General features: G+C 38.3%; 2 protein-coding genes across 3 annotated transcripts in view; both read right to left on the reverse strand.

Annotated features, from left to right (window-relative positions):
• The window catches only part of LOC122061871 (DNA topoisomerase 3-alpha-like), a 37,647-nt gene extending 27,126 nt beyond the window's left edge, over positions 1-10,521 (reverse strand). The window contains exons 1-4 of one of the 2 annotated variants that reach the window (XM_042625390.1): positions 10,442-10,521; positions 4,112-4,291; positions 3,493-3,624; positions 862-936 (exon numbers count right to left, since the gene is read on the reverse strand). The gene's annotated coding sequence lies outside the window, so the exon portion shown is untranslated. The remainder of the gene's footprint in view (positions 1-861; positions 937-3,492; positions 3,625-4,111; positions 4,292-10,441) is intronic. The other variant, XM_042625391.1, reaches the window with a different exon arrangement.
• LOC122061740 (zinc finger CCCH domain-containing protein 48-like) overlaps positions 3,292-14,123 on the reverse strand; it is a 17,405-nt gene continuing 6,573 nt past the window's right edge. The window contains exons 9-11 of the mRNA XM_042625190.1: positions 4,112-4,291; positions 3,493-3,624; positions 3,292-3,450 (exon numbers count right to left, since the gene is read on the reverse strand). Coding sequence (XP_042481124.1) covers positions 3,292-3,450; positions 3,493-3,624; positions 4,112-4,291 — 471 coding nt within the window. The remainder of the gene's footprint in view (positions 3,451-3,492; positions 3,625-4,111; positions 4,292-14,123) is intronic.

Here is a 14,123-nt window from a genome sequence, read left to right on the forward strand (position 1 = left end):
TACATACCTTAATTGTAATTCCTTCTACCCTTTATAAATAAAGATGACCTCTTTCATTCTAGACAAGCCAAATCATTCTCCCATTTTTTTGGTTCTCAACTAAATCCAATGTGAGCAGGCATAGGAAATACCTTATGTTCAGAGAGACTATAAAATGCCACTAGATTCCATTAATATGAAATGGCATTTGTGCAATTTTGTTAAACTTTAAACTCACATTTTAACCATTCTCAGCCTAGTTCCAAGTTAGAATTAAACCAACAAGACGGATGGGGTAATCAATCACATGGACCCATACAAATTGGTCATGTGGCATGAAACGGATAATTCATTACCACCTAAATAAATGTAACCACACTTGGTTACAAGTAGATAAACCAAAATTTATTATTAGGCAAAGAGGTGGCAGAATAACTATCATCCTAGGTTTGGCACAATGTCTCATCCAATTTATGCCATGTGGCACATGTTTGGAAAGTTTTAACTCTATGGATAGGTCGGTCCAACCTTAAAATTAGCCATGTATCAAATTTGGTGGTCTACTCAATCATATGGCACCTTTTGCATTTTCGAGGCCAGTCTATTTTGCTCTTATCTTTACTTTCTAAAAAAACTTTGAAACACTTTTTCTCTACTGTAAAACTAAAATTTTGGGCTTAATTTATAGGTAGAAAGGGAAAAGCAGGACCTAACTGCAGCAAATTTGAGCATCAACTGAGCTGCCACATGGCAAATATAAGTTGGTCATTGTGTAACCACTCACCTTATTATTATTATCAAAATGTATGCAGCAGATATATAGAAAACAATTAGTAATTTCTACCAAAAACCGATAGATGCACATGTAGATTCATAACAAACCTGTTGTCCAACAACGTATGTCGGGATTACTGAACCTCCCCAAGATTCAAATCGATACACATCCAGGTAATTTTTCTGGGAAAACATGATGACGATAATTCAAAAATATCAATCCAATAAAATCCATGAAATCTGCTCTACTAAAGAGGAAAAGTAAAACAAATGAAATTTTTCTTACAAATTAGTTTCAATCATTACATTCTTATAAATGAACATTTACTAGAATTCACATTATTTTTTGAACACTTTCACTGTTACAAGCTCTTTTTGTCTTGGGCTGACAACCAGGGAGAGGGGCCTGTATTGCTATCAATAGCATTTCAGGTTCATATTGATGGAGACATCAAGGTGTACAGATGCAAGAACAAGAAGAAACAGCCATCTTTGTGGCTGGAAGAATAGGAAGAAGAGGAAGAAAGAAGAAGAAGAAAAAGGAGGAAGAAAAAGAGGCTCGATCCAGCCTTCCCAGCACTGGATCGAGTCCTCTCTCTTTCCAGATCTCAGCAAATCTTGTGGGCCCCATTAGTTATCAGTTTAGTAGTTTATTTTTAGAATATTCTTTTCCTTGTTAGTCTTTTAATTAATTAGGAAACTACTTTACTAGTTGTTAGTTTTTAGGAAGTCTTTATTTACTTTCCAATTGACCTCTTTTTATTTTTAGTAACTAAGTTTATCATTTATGTAGTGGCCTAGGCCACAACGGAAGGAATGGAAAAAAATTATTGAAAGTAGCCTTTGAGCAAATCTCCCCACCCCTCTCACGATTCTCTCCCTCTCTCGGTTCCTCTCTTTCTCGCCTCCTTTCTTTTTCTCAGTTTCTACTCCTCTCCCTCTTTCTCTTGGCTGTCTCAATATTGCAGCCTCTCTATTTTTTTTTTTTTCTGGTATTATTGTTGAAGACAGATGCTCCTCCCTTCAAGAAAACAAGAGCTGCAATAATTCTAGATGGTTTTCTTCTCCAGCACTCAATCTGGGCAGCAATCCTCAATCTTGGTAGACCTCGATTTCTTCTTCTCTTCTCTGTTTGGACAGTGGACAGGTAAGTAATTAAACTAAACCCCCCCACCGCCATTAATCCCCTGTTACATGTTTGAAGTCCATTATCATTGAAACCATCCCTTGCCCCTTCGTTTATGCCTATTTCAGCTACTGTTTTAAGACATTTCTTCACTGTTATATCTCCAAAACCCTTGCTGATTTTCTATTTTAGTTGGCTGCTAGAGGACATTGATTGTTTGCATATCTTATTTGGTGTCTAGATTGATTTGTGCTGAACCTAACATTCGCATGACGTTTGTTCCCTTCCCCATGTCCCCACTTGAAGCTTTAGTAAGTTATTATGTGTTTTTCCGCTTAGATTGATATTGCTCCTGGCTACATGTTGATTTGTCTTTATTTATTGCATGTTGAATCTTGTTTTGTTGAGCATATCTAAATCCCAACCTAATCCCAAGACCCCCTTAAGTTTGTCTTACCTTAATTGAGTCACTCTTGTAGGGACCCTAGTCTTCTAGGAAATCCCCTACATCACATATCTATACACAATATCTAATAACACATGACAAAAGAATAATACCACAAGTACACAACCCAGGAATGCATACAGTCAGAATCAATTAAATTGCAGGGTGCCCACTAATTCATAATTACGCATACATTTGGACAGAGTTTTTCCACCCACATCAATCGTAGGATAAGGAGGAGCCAACCAGACTAAGAGTCAATCAACAGGAACAATTTATTGCAAGGTAAGCAGTGATCACAAAGTTCGGCCGCAACTTCTTCAGTGGCAGATTATATGCCATCAGCTCTTATCAAGAGAAGAATAAGAGCCTCAAAGGAAACATTGAATTTACATGTTTTGAACCTGAAGTGATCAGTCAAGATGCTCTACTTGTCCACGGAATAAAGAAGAGGATGGTGGGAAGAAATAAGAGGCATGGGCAGAAGTAGCAAAGAATAAGAACAAGAGAACAACTACATTGTAGGGAGTAGGTCTCTTTGGTTAGGGGAGTCAGGTGGTGTCAGGGACAGGCATATTACATCATTTGCTTCAGGGTGGGGGGGGGGTGATAGAGCTCGAACTGTATTTTGGGTTTGTGTGGTCTGTCGTCTTTCCAGTATCTGTTTCTCCATTTCTATTTTTCCTTTTTTTTTTTTTTTTTCTTTCATTGATGGAGAGTAGACATGGAATATAACTTGTTATGTTCTTATGTACTTTGAAGTTTTACACATTTTTTTACTCTATAGTAAAGGGAGAGTGTTTCCTGTCAGGGAGTGTAGCCTACCTCGTCTGGAAACACCCAACCACTGCCCCTGAAAAGGAGTCATATTCAGAGGCAAAGCTGCCATTTCATGGGGAAGAAAGGAGTGAGATAGACAAAGGGGTCCTGGAGTGTAGGGTAAGCTCTCGGACAGAGAACATTGTACCTACAGAAAATTGCTGGAAACATGCCCTTGATCTAATACAATAACAAGAGTTTTTGTTCTCCCAACAATTATGCTGTATATAATATAAGCATCACAAAAGAAAGCTGAATAATAGTTTAATGCCCAACAAATAGTCAGATAAGAACCCAGTTCATGTAGCTAAGGACAAATAAAGTATTAATAGTGTTATTTAATACTTACAGCTATTATAACACGCCCAGATGCAGAAAAGGATTCACCAGCAATATCAATTTCAACAGTAGTCTCAGCCCCTATGGCTGGCTGTGAAACACAGGCTAGAAAATGGCGAACAACAAGCTCATACAATCTCTGCTGCCATTAATAGAAGAAAATTACAACTCCAGAAAGAAACACTGTTTAGACATTCTCCACTCTAGTTGAAAAAGAAAACATATTCAACACGAACAATAGAGATACTAATACTGCCAGTGAAATTTCCCTTCTCAATAATTATGGTTCAACTGCTGCATTTGATTGCTTTCCCTCATGATGTGGGAAAGGAAATTTGAAAGAAAGTCTGGAGATGTGATTGTTTGGTTGCACTAGTGGAAGAAAAACAAGGGAAAAATAACTATTCTTGAGAAAAGTTGTCCCTAGTTTTGTATCTCACCTATCACATAGGAACACAGAAGGAAACAAAATGACACAACAATGATGATTTTTCTAATGTTCACTCCTGATTTTGTAGGTGCAAGTGCAACCGAACAAGCGGTGAAGGAAATTTTGTCATTTCATTTCACTGTTTTTTCTCTTTTCCCTTTTTTCACCTTAGAGAGCAACAAAACCCAGCCTAACTTACATGGTGGTCTTGACTCCATCCAGATTCTCCACCAGAAAATTTTGTGGGATGAATAGGTGGATGTGCCTTGTCATCGTGTCCACCACCAGTAGGATTTCTCCAAAGTCCTGCTTCAGCATCCAGTAGCCGTTGCGCATATGGACCCCACACTGGATGCCTTTGTTGTTCTTGCACAATCCCCTGCAATCAAGTAGAGGTTCTATTCAGAACTCCTTTGACAACGAGCTTCTTTAACTACCCAAATTGAACATAAGGATTTCACCAACAACCTAAGCACGAAATTACATCTAACCTCGAGACTGTTGGTAGTGAATTAATCAAGAACATATTCCTTTTGTTCGAAATGGGATGCAGGATGCAAGGGCCCATAGAAAAATCTTAAATGTGTTGCTTTCTAGTAAGGTACACCTTTACAATTGGATAAATGGCCTGATTGAGTTTTCAAAGCTAAACCTTATTGGGCATGTGAGTTTGGCGATGTGATAATTCCTCAGTGGAATGGAGGAACCATTAAAACTTCATCCCTTTAGTGGATAACTAAAGAATAGAATTCAAAGAAAGTAGAAGAAGAAACGTGCAAGTCCCAGTGAGAAGATTGCTACACGAAACAAACAAAATCCATAAAAAGTTGCATCAAGCAAATCAAAAGAAAATATATACAATGGAATAGTTGTCCCATTACATATTTTTGATGTTGTCCCATTACATAGTTTTGATGTTGTCCCATTACAAATTTTTGATCTAATAGCCTCTTGTTCCAAAGTCCAGATCAAAGCAACAACCTGATGAGCCAGTTAAAGGATAGAAGCACTGCCAATTCTTGGAAGATTAAGTGAAAAGTAATTTCAACATGCAAGCATGCCATTTTCTAGGTTGGTGATGAATCCACAACTAGAGAACCAATTTATTTCTCTAATCCCAACATGAAGGTTTAAAGTATCGGTTTTGGGTATTGTATCGGAACAGTGATTTTAAGAGACATCGTATGAGATAGACACAAGATATGGTAAAAAAACACATCAAAATGTTCAAGAAATGTATGGAAATGCTTAGGCTATATGCAAGTTACAGTTTTGAAGCATAAAATAATATAAATAAGTAATATGTAAAATATATCACGTATAAAAAGGAGAACAAAGTATGACGAGACAAGTGCATTCAATTGATTATGTATAAAGGATGAGGTTTCTAACATGTACTAAAACCAAAAAGATGACATTTTCAGTTTGGGGAAGATTTAAGACTTAGATGCACACATCATTGCAAAAACACCTATTTTGATGATTGTTTTTCACTAATCTAGTTATCTATTGCAAAACACGACACTAAAAGACAACATTTGAGCAAAAATTTCAAAGTTTTGATCAATAACTATTATTGCACAAATTTGGTTTCCTGCAGGCAATTTAATCCCCAAATGATGATGAAATCAACAATACTATAGTCATTTTTGCTAGTAGAAGCAAGGAATCAGGTTGGTTTTTCCAAAAAAAAAAAAATATTTATTAGAATGCCTTATAGGATATCGATAAGCTATGTGTAGCAAAGATGAGGATACTTAGATGGATGAGCGGCAAACTATGAAGGATAAGGTAAGGAATGACCATAGTAGGGCTGATTTGGGAGTTGCCTCGATTCATGATAAGGTACGAGAGGTGGTATGGCCATGTTCAACGAAGGCCTAAGGATGTGCCAATAAGGATGAGTGTCTGATTCAAATTGAAAGAGCAAAAAGAGCTAGGGCCATAGTTATCACGGTGCCAAGGCGAACCAAGGCGTTGGAGGGCTACCTAAGCGCTTAGGCGACAAGACGCCGCCTTAAGGCAAACAAGGCGATCAAGTGTTATTTTTATTTTCCCTTTTATCTAACATTATTTAGTATGTTACATATCCCTTGTATCATAAAAAATCAACATTAAGCCACATCAAATCATCAAAAATCAACATAAAGTTACATCAAATCATAAAAAAATCAACATTAAGTCACATTGTCATAAAAAATCAGCATTTAAAGAAATGCTCTTGTTCTATAATAAGTTTGACTTGTCAAATGATTTATTTTTGCATGAGACTTTTTGTATTAGGTATAACATAAAACCAGATTTTCAACAAGTCTAAAATTACTTAAATCGGAGTTGTAATTATGTTCCGGTCAAACTTATTTTAAAGTGTGCGAATGTTGTTTAAATAACCTGAATGAAAATAATTTTATGGACATCAAAACAAAAGATTATTTTAACGAACTTTTGGTTTTTAGCAATATTTTACCACAAAAAGATTTATAAATTTTCAGAATTGAGAAAAACCCCAGTATTTGAAAGTTGAAAATCGCCCCCTATAACCAAAAATCCAATTTTTCTTCGTGGACAAGGGGTTGAATTTTTATCCTTTTGGAATTTGATTTTTAAACTATTTTTATTGGATTCAAATAGTATTTTCTCATTTATGAATAATATCTTAAGTAAATGATATAAAATACATTTAATTAAATGATTTTGGCATAAATAAGTGTCAAAACATAGAGCGACATGCAGTGTAATAAGGCGATTGTCGCCTAGGCCACAAACGCCAGGGTGGCACCTTGGCGGCTCCTTGACAACTAGGCTAGGGGTGGGCCAAAAATGACCATAGAAGTAGTTAGGAAAGACATGCATAGTTTAGGTTTGGTCCCTTGTATGACCTCGGATAGACCTTTTTAGAGGGAAAGAATCCACGTAGTTGACCTATTTAGTCGAGTTTTTACCGATTTTTACAACTATTTTTCTTTTGTTGCATTTGATCGGATCCATGTAACCAACCCCATTTAGTTGGGATAAGGCTGAGTTGTTGTTGTTGTTTAAGGCTGGTTGTTGTTGTTGCGGCCTTACAGGAACACCCAACAAGTGTTTGCAGTCATGAATCGTGTTCTACAGTTAATAAGAGATGTATCGAGCATATCGATAGGTATCAACCATATATCAATTATACAGGTCACGTATCGACCATTCGACCCTATACAATTGATACAAATTTTTAGGCACCATATTGGTACCATATCATAACGATAAAGATACAATACGTATGGGATAGTATTGATGGATACAGCAGGATACTTAAAACCATGGGCAACAACTCAACAACAACAAACTCAGCCTTATCCCAACTTAATGGGATCGGCAACATGGACCGTGCAAAACAAAGAGGAGAAATGAAAGTAAATAAATGAAAGCAAAGGGAAATGAAAGTGAAACAGAAGAAGCAGAGTACCAGCAAGTCAAGAAAACCTCAGCTAGATGGGGTTCACTACCTAGATCCTTGCTCTCCAATCGGCTCTGTCTGAGGTCATACTTAGGGCAAGAACTAGACTATGTATGTCATGACTCACTAATTCTATGGTCATTTAGGCCTACCCCTAGCTCTTTCAACTCCTTCAATAGGAATCAAATCACTCCTTACTGGGGCATCCCTTGGCCTCCATGCAACATGCTCATACCACCTCAAACGACTTTCTCAGAGCTTGTTATTGATTGGTGCCACTCCCAAATCAGCTCTATATGTTCATTCCTTACCTTATCCGTCCTAGTTATGCCGCACATCCATCTTAGCATCTTCATGTCTGCTGCATATAGCTTCTCTATATAACTCTTCTTAATTGGCCAACATTCTGCCCTATAGATATGACATTCTTACAGCCGGTCGCAACTATTCTATAGAATTTTCCTTTAAGATTTAAAGGAATACGTCGACATTCTGGGCGTAAGGCTGCGTAGATCCCACCCCCCCTGGGACCTCGGACATGTAGGAGCCTCGTGCACTGGGTATGCCCTTTAAAGGGATACATCGGTCACACAGCACTCCAGTCACACTTCTCCACTTCATCCATCCCAATTTAATTCTCTATGAAACATCATCCTCCGTGTCACCTTCTTTATTTATGGTTGACCCCAGATACCTATAATAGTTGCTTTTCAGTATCTCTCTTTCCTCAATTTTCATTATATCGTTATCCATCATAGTGTGACTAAAGTTACACATCATATACTCTGTCTTTGATCTACTAGTCCTAAAACCTCTTGTTTCTAAGGTTGATCTCTATAGGTCCAACTTACAATTAATCATTGATTTTGTCTCATCTATTAGAATGATATCATCTGCGAAGAGCATACACCATGGGACCTCGTCTTAAATACTCTTGGTTAAATCATCCATGATAAGCGCAAACAAATAAAGGATTAAGGTTGATCCCTACTGTAACCCAATAGTAATTGGGAATTCCTTAACCTTGACCTCCCACAGACCTAACACTAGTCACCACGCCCTCATACATATCTTTAACTATATCCACATATTTACTCGGCACCTCTCTCATCACAAGAACATACCAGATTAATTCTCTAGGGACTCTGTCACAGGCATTTTCTAGGTCAAGTGGATCTACCCGGCATAAAACAAAATTGATTCTCCGAGATATGAGCCTCTCTTCTTAGATGGGCTTCAATAATCTTCTCTTATAATTACATACTATAACTCATTAGTTTTATGCGTCTATAGTTATTGCAGCTATGAAAATTATCTTTATTCTTGTAGATTGGAACTACAATGCATCTCCTCCATTCATCTGGCATTTTCCTAGTGTTCATAATCTTGTTAAAAGATTTGTTAACCAAGATACCCCCACAAACTCCTAGGAAACAACCCAAAATCATTTGATTACATTTGAGAACTGATAACTAAACACAAAGAACAAGCATCAATGTCCTGGTGAGCATGACCTAATAGTTAAATGCCAAACAAAGAAGGCACTTTCTAATGTAGAACTAGAAATTGACAAGTCAACCTAGTCCCAAAACTGCAGGATACTATCAAAGAACAACCTCAATCAAAGTAGGACAATAGCACAAATATATCAGACTAAAGAGAAATCAGATCTGGACAGTTGAAGCTATTGATTCCAATACTAAGGTTTCTCTGATCAGATCAGTAGTACCGATAACAGGGACCCACAACACTTCAAATAGGTCCAAATCAATTTAATACCATGAACCAGAGTCCAAGAGAATAATAGGAATTGAAACAGATCTACCGATTTCAGTAGATCCAAATCAAATAGGTCCAAATCAAAAAAAATAGAGATTTTGAATATCTCAACAACCAGGGATCAGAAGGGGCTCAAATATGGATCGAGTTCCTCCCTAGGTGAGGGGAACCTTCAATTAAAATTCCAGCCCAAACTGAAGACTGGACTGGTCTGGACAGAACCAGAAAATAAGCTTACCGAACCTCTTTCTCTGGACAGAACTGAGAAAAGAAATTAATTAAGTACCTGTAACAGTAGATCAGCTCTGTAACACCTTGAGTTCTATGGAAGAGAAGAGAGAGATAACTTGAAGGGAACCTCTTGGGCTTCACAGCGCAAAGAGTCATCGGATCGCACACCAATCCACCACTTTGATCAAACACAAAGCAAGTTCTCACAGAGGAGACGCAACAGCAACATATTTTTTTTAGTTCATAAAATCGTGGAGGCTTATGTGAGGCTTCCTCTTTACTTATAACTTTTATGGGAGAGGTTACAATTTAGATACTATCATAGTTACTAAAAACAGAAATTGGAAACTATCAAAATAGAAGGTCTACTAGTTACTAAAACTGAAAATAGAAACTACTAAATCCATCAAAGCAAAATCGTGTGGCCTTAGCTGTCCTTTCCCTGGCCAACTCCCCTCTTCCTCCTCCTTTCATACGTCCTTAGTGCTGCATCACTTTCATCACAAATGCACAACTAGAAGCCAATCACAAGTAAAGACCTTCAGTAAATTAACAGCCAGAACAGTAGCAGCAAGCATTAAGTCATTAAATTATTTAGGTTTGCATGTGATTCTTGCAAATTAACAGCCAGAACAGTAGCAGCAATCGTTAAGTCCTTAAATTATTAAGGTTTGCATGGGATTCTAGATATGAATAGAATCTCAGTTGGAAGCTAATGCATTTTAGAACATGTGTGTGGATGTCAAGGTGCTCCCTAGGCAACAAGGAAGGTCCTGATGCCCAAGGCAACCAGTCACCTTTATATATCAAAGGAACCCTGACTCAGAAGAAGAAAGAAACATATCTGGAATACGGAAAATGTTTTGGGAGTATCAAACTATACCAGAAATATGTCTCTAGCCTTGGTGCCATGACAACTATGTCTATACACTTACACAGAAATAAGAAATTTATAAACTTCATCGATTTTATACTAAATCAGATGCAACTCCCACTAACAAGTGGATGAGAAAATAAGCATTTCAGGTACTATTTTTCTCACTGCATAGAATTGTTTCCAATATAAGATACAAAGTTACCAACATGCAAGTCAGTCCTTGCTGAGAAACAGTCTGTTTCTGTACGTGGGTAGCTGATGAAACCAGCTTGATATAGTTCTTCTGCCACCTAAGACAATAGGAGGAAGAAAGTTAGACAGGTATCCATCCTATTTAATCATGTAAAAGCAAACTATAATTGACAAAAAAATTAAAAATGATTAGATGTACGGTGACAGGATCCATGTAACATACCCAATTTAGATGGGATAAAGGTTAATTGAATTTTGAATTGTAGCGTTAGTGACAAAGAATCAAAGACAAACAAAAGTATAAATATTGGGATTATAATTCTAAGAAATCTCAAGGTCGCTTTGCATTCCTACCAGCTAACACAAACACATGAAAAAACTGATAAATTACTTCTTTAAGCAATTCTTCAATTACCAAAACATATGGAGAAGATAGTTGAACAATTCAACAGTTATATCACAATTTTTTTAGTGAATAAATAATTCATTACCAAAAGGGGAAAATGTAATGAACCGGCCACTTAATCGACATGATATTGTTCGCTTTGGGGTTTCCCCCAGCTTTAAAACGCGTCACCGCCCTGTTAAGGAGACCACCCTTTATCAATAGCCCAGTATCACCCTCTCTAGCTGATGTGGGACTAAAGGTTTCACCTCATTGCCTCGTTTCTTGGACTTTTTGCCTCACCCGGTCATTTCTTGGCTATTGCCTCGCCCCCTCTACGGGACGAGTGATTATTCTCTGCAGTGAGTGCAATGATGCAGTAAGTATCAGATGGCTGAGAGCATCCTGGCCCACGCCCCGAGATCCTCTCGGCCATCCGATTCTCACTGCATCACTACACTCACTACAAAGGATGTTTTTGCCTACGGGACACAATGATCGCACTGTGCTCAGCCCCACCACCGAGGTCGAGAGGTCGCTCTAATACAACGTTGTTACGAACTAGCACCTTAATCGTCATGATACTATCCGTTTTAGGTTTCCCCCTCATGGATTTGAAACGGGTCATGCCATGTTAAGGAAGCCACCCTTTATCAATAGCCCAGTATGTCCCTCTCTAGTCAATGTGGGACTAAAGGATCTTGGCTCACCTACTACCTTGTTTCTTGGCCTTTTTGCTTCACCAGATTATTTCTTGGCTATTGCCTAATTTGTAACAAACTGGTCCCTTCATCAGCATGATACTGTCCGCTTTAGGGTTTCCCCCTCACAAATTTAAAAGTTCCATGCCATGTTATGGAGACCACCCATTATCAATAGCCCAGTATCTCCCTCTCTAGTCGATGTGGGACTAAAGGATCTTGGCTCACCTCACCGCCTTGTTTCTTGCCCTTTTTGTCACATCGGGTCATTTCTTGGCTATTGACTCACCCCCTCTATGGGACATAATTGTTGGTGTGTGATGCCTTGTATTCCGTCACAATTTAATCCAGGGAGTACTAGTGTAGGCGCCTCAACAAGCAGGATGGCGGTCTCCCTACATAATGGGGGTGTAGGGGCGCAGCCCCCCACTTGAATTTTTTATTTGAAGGCAGTTTTGTACTTTCCGAATTATGGTTTTTCGCTATATATTTGTAGCTAGGGTTTCTTTCTTTGTAATGCAAGAAATACTAAAAGGTGTGAAGACAAGCGTTGTAACCCTATTCTCTATTGATAGTGAAGCAAGATCTCATCTCACCGAGGACGTAGGCAATCTAGCCAAACCTCGTAAACCTATGTGCATTGTTTGTTCTTGTTTTTCCATTGTCTTCTGCATCATTTTAGGATTGAGTTTCTACAATAACGTCCCTGCTATGCTCGATCCCACCACCAAGGTCAAAAGGTTGCTTTGATATCATTGTAATGAACCGGCGCCTTAATTTTCATAATAATGTCCACTCTCATGGCTTTAAAACATGTCATGCTATATTAAGGAGGGCACCCTTTATCACTAGCCCAGTACTAAAAGATCTTGGCTCGTCACATTTCTTGGCCTTGTTGCCTCACTGGGTCGTTTCTTGCCTATTGCCTAATTTGTGACAAACCGGCCCCCAAATCAGCGTGATATTGTTCACTTTGGGGTTTCCCCGTCACGGTTTTAAAACACATTATGACATGTCACGCAGACCACTCTTTATCAATAGCCCAGTATCTTCCTATTTAGCCGATTTGGGACTAAATGTTCTTGGCCTTTTATCCCACTAAGTTGTTTCTTAGCTATTGCCTCACCCCCTATATGGGACACAACGTCCCCGTCGTGCTCAACCCCACCACAGTGTCGAGAGGTTGCTCTGATGACATTTTAAAGAATTGGCCCATTAATCAGTACGATATTGTCCACTGTGGGGTTCCTCAAAAGCTTTAAAATATGACATGCCATATTAAGAAGGCCACCCTTTATCAATAGCCCAATGCCTCCCTCACGATTTGCCACCAACTACATCGCATTAAAGAGATTTCAATGCAAATATTTTTTGTCTGAGGTCCATGTTTGCTAGTGAGGGGTGGTTTAGTTTAAGGGAGTCGGGTTAGCCAGGGGGTAAGGCAGCACAATCGATCATCTCTAGTGAGCAGTTCTAGCGCGACTTGAAGAAGTTCCTTTTTATATTGGAACTAATGGTAAGGGTACTGAAGATGGTAGACTCAGAGAAGAAGCCTACCTTACCACACATGTATATTGCCATTGAGCTAATGAAGGATCGCGTGAGAGTAGTGATACGTCGAGGTGGAAAGTCATACACTAAAATCATTGAGGACAAAGGGGAAAAGCATTTGATGCATCCATTACATAGAGCTGGTGAGTTTTATAGGTTTACTCCAAGATACTTAATTTATATTCGATTTACACATTCATAAGCACTGACAAATTATTTATGGAATTTTCAACATACTATCTTAATCCCAAGTACTCTCTACATGCGTCACCTTCAGATGGATGATTCACTACTAGAACAAGGGAAAATGTGGTGGTGAAGTTGGTGCCTAATGCAAGTCTACTAGCCAGCTGCAATAATGAGGTAAGACAAGGTAGTCACATGTTTATTAGGAATGAAATTGCTCTATTATGTACTAATGCAAGGTATGTTTGAAATGAGCATAGACAAATAACTTCAGGGATACCACTAGGAGTTTCAATCATCCAGCCATAGTGGCTGCTAGAGAATCCACAAACTGATGCGGATCCGGATTCCAAGGACCGAAATCGGATTGCTTATGGCCCACAAGAATGACCAAAATCTCAAATTTAATGGTTGAAGGGTATTCTTGTAATTTCAGAAACAAGCAGGGCCTTAGAAATAATTATAAGGTAAATGGGGTAGTTCTAGAACTAAAACTTTAATACAAAGGCTTATTCTGAATTTTACCAAAGAGAAAAGGGGTAATGGAATATAACTTTTGGGAACAAGGGCTTAGTTGTAATAACAGAGAAAATTCTTTTAAAATAAAAAATAAAAAAAAACATGTTCTTCTTCTTCTTCTTGTCGTGAGAACCAGAAACCAGCGGACAGAAAAAAAATTCCGATCGGTAGGACTCCTTTGATAGGGCTTGGTTTGACCTGAAATTCGAAACGAAGGTTGCCAGCCTTAAAGTCTCTTGATTCCGGCAGATAGATATCTCAAACAGCAAGCTTCAATCAGGTAAAACAAGTTTTGAACTTCTCCAGGTGGCAAGCAAGAGCCAGATCTGAATCTGAGATCGATTTCTCACAGCA

The sequence above is a fragment of the Macadamia integrifolia genome, chromosome 14 (genome assembly GCF_013358625.1).
Source record: "Macadamia integrifolia cultivar HAES 741 chromosome 14, SCU_Mint_v3, whole genome shotgun sequence".
In the NCBI taxonomy this organism is placed as follows: domain Eukaryota; kingdom Viridiplantae; phylum Streptophyta; class Magnoliopsida; order Proteales; family Proteaceae; genus Macadamia; species Macadamia integrifolia.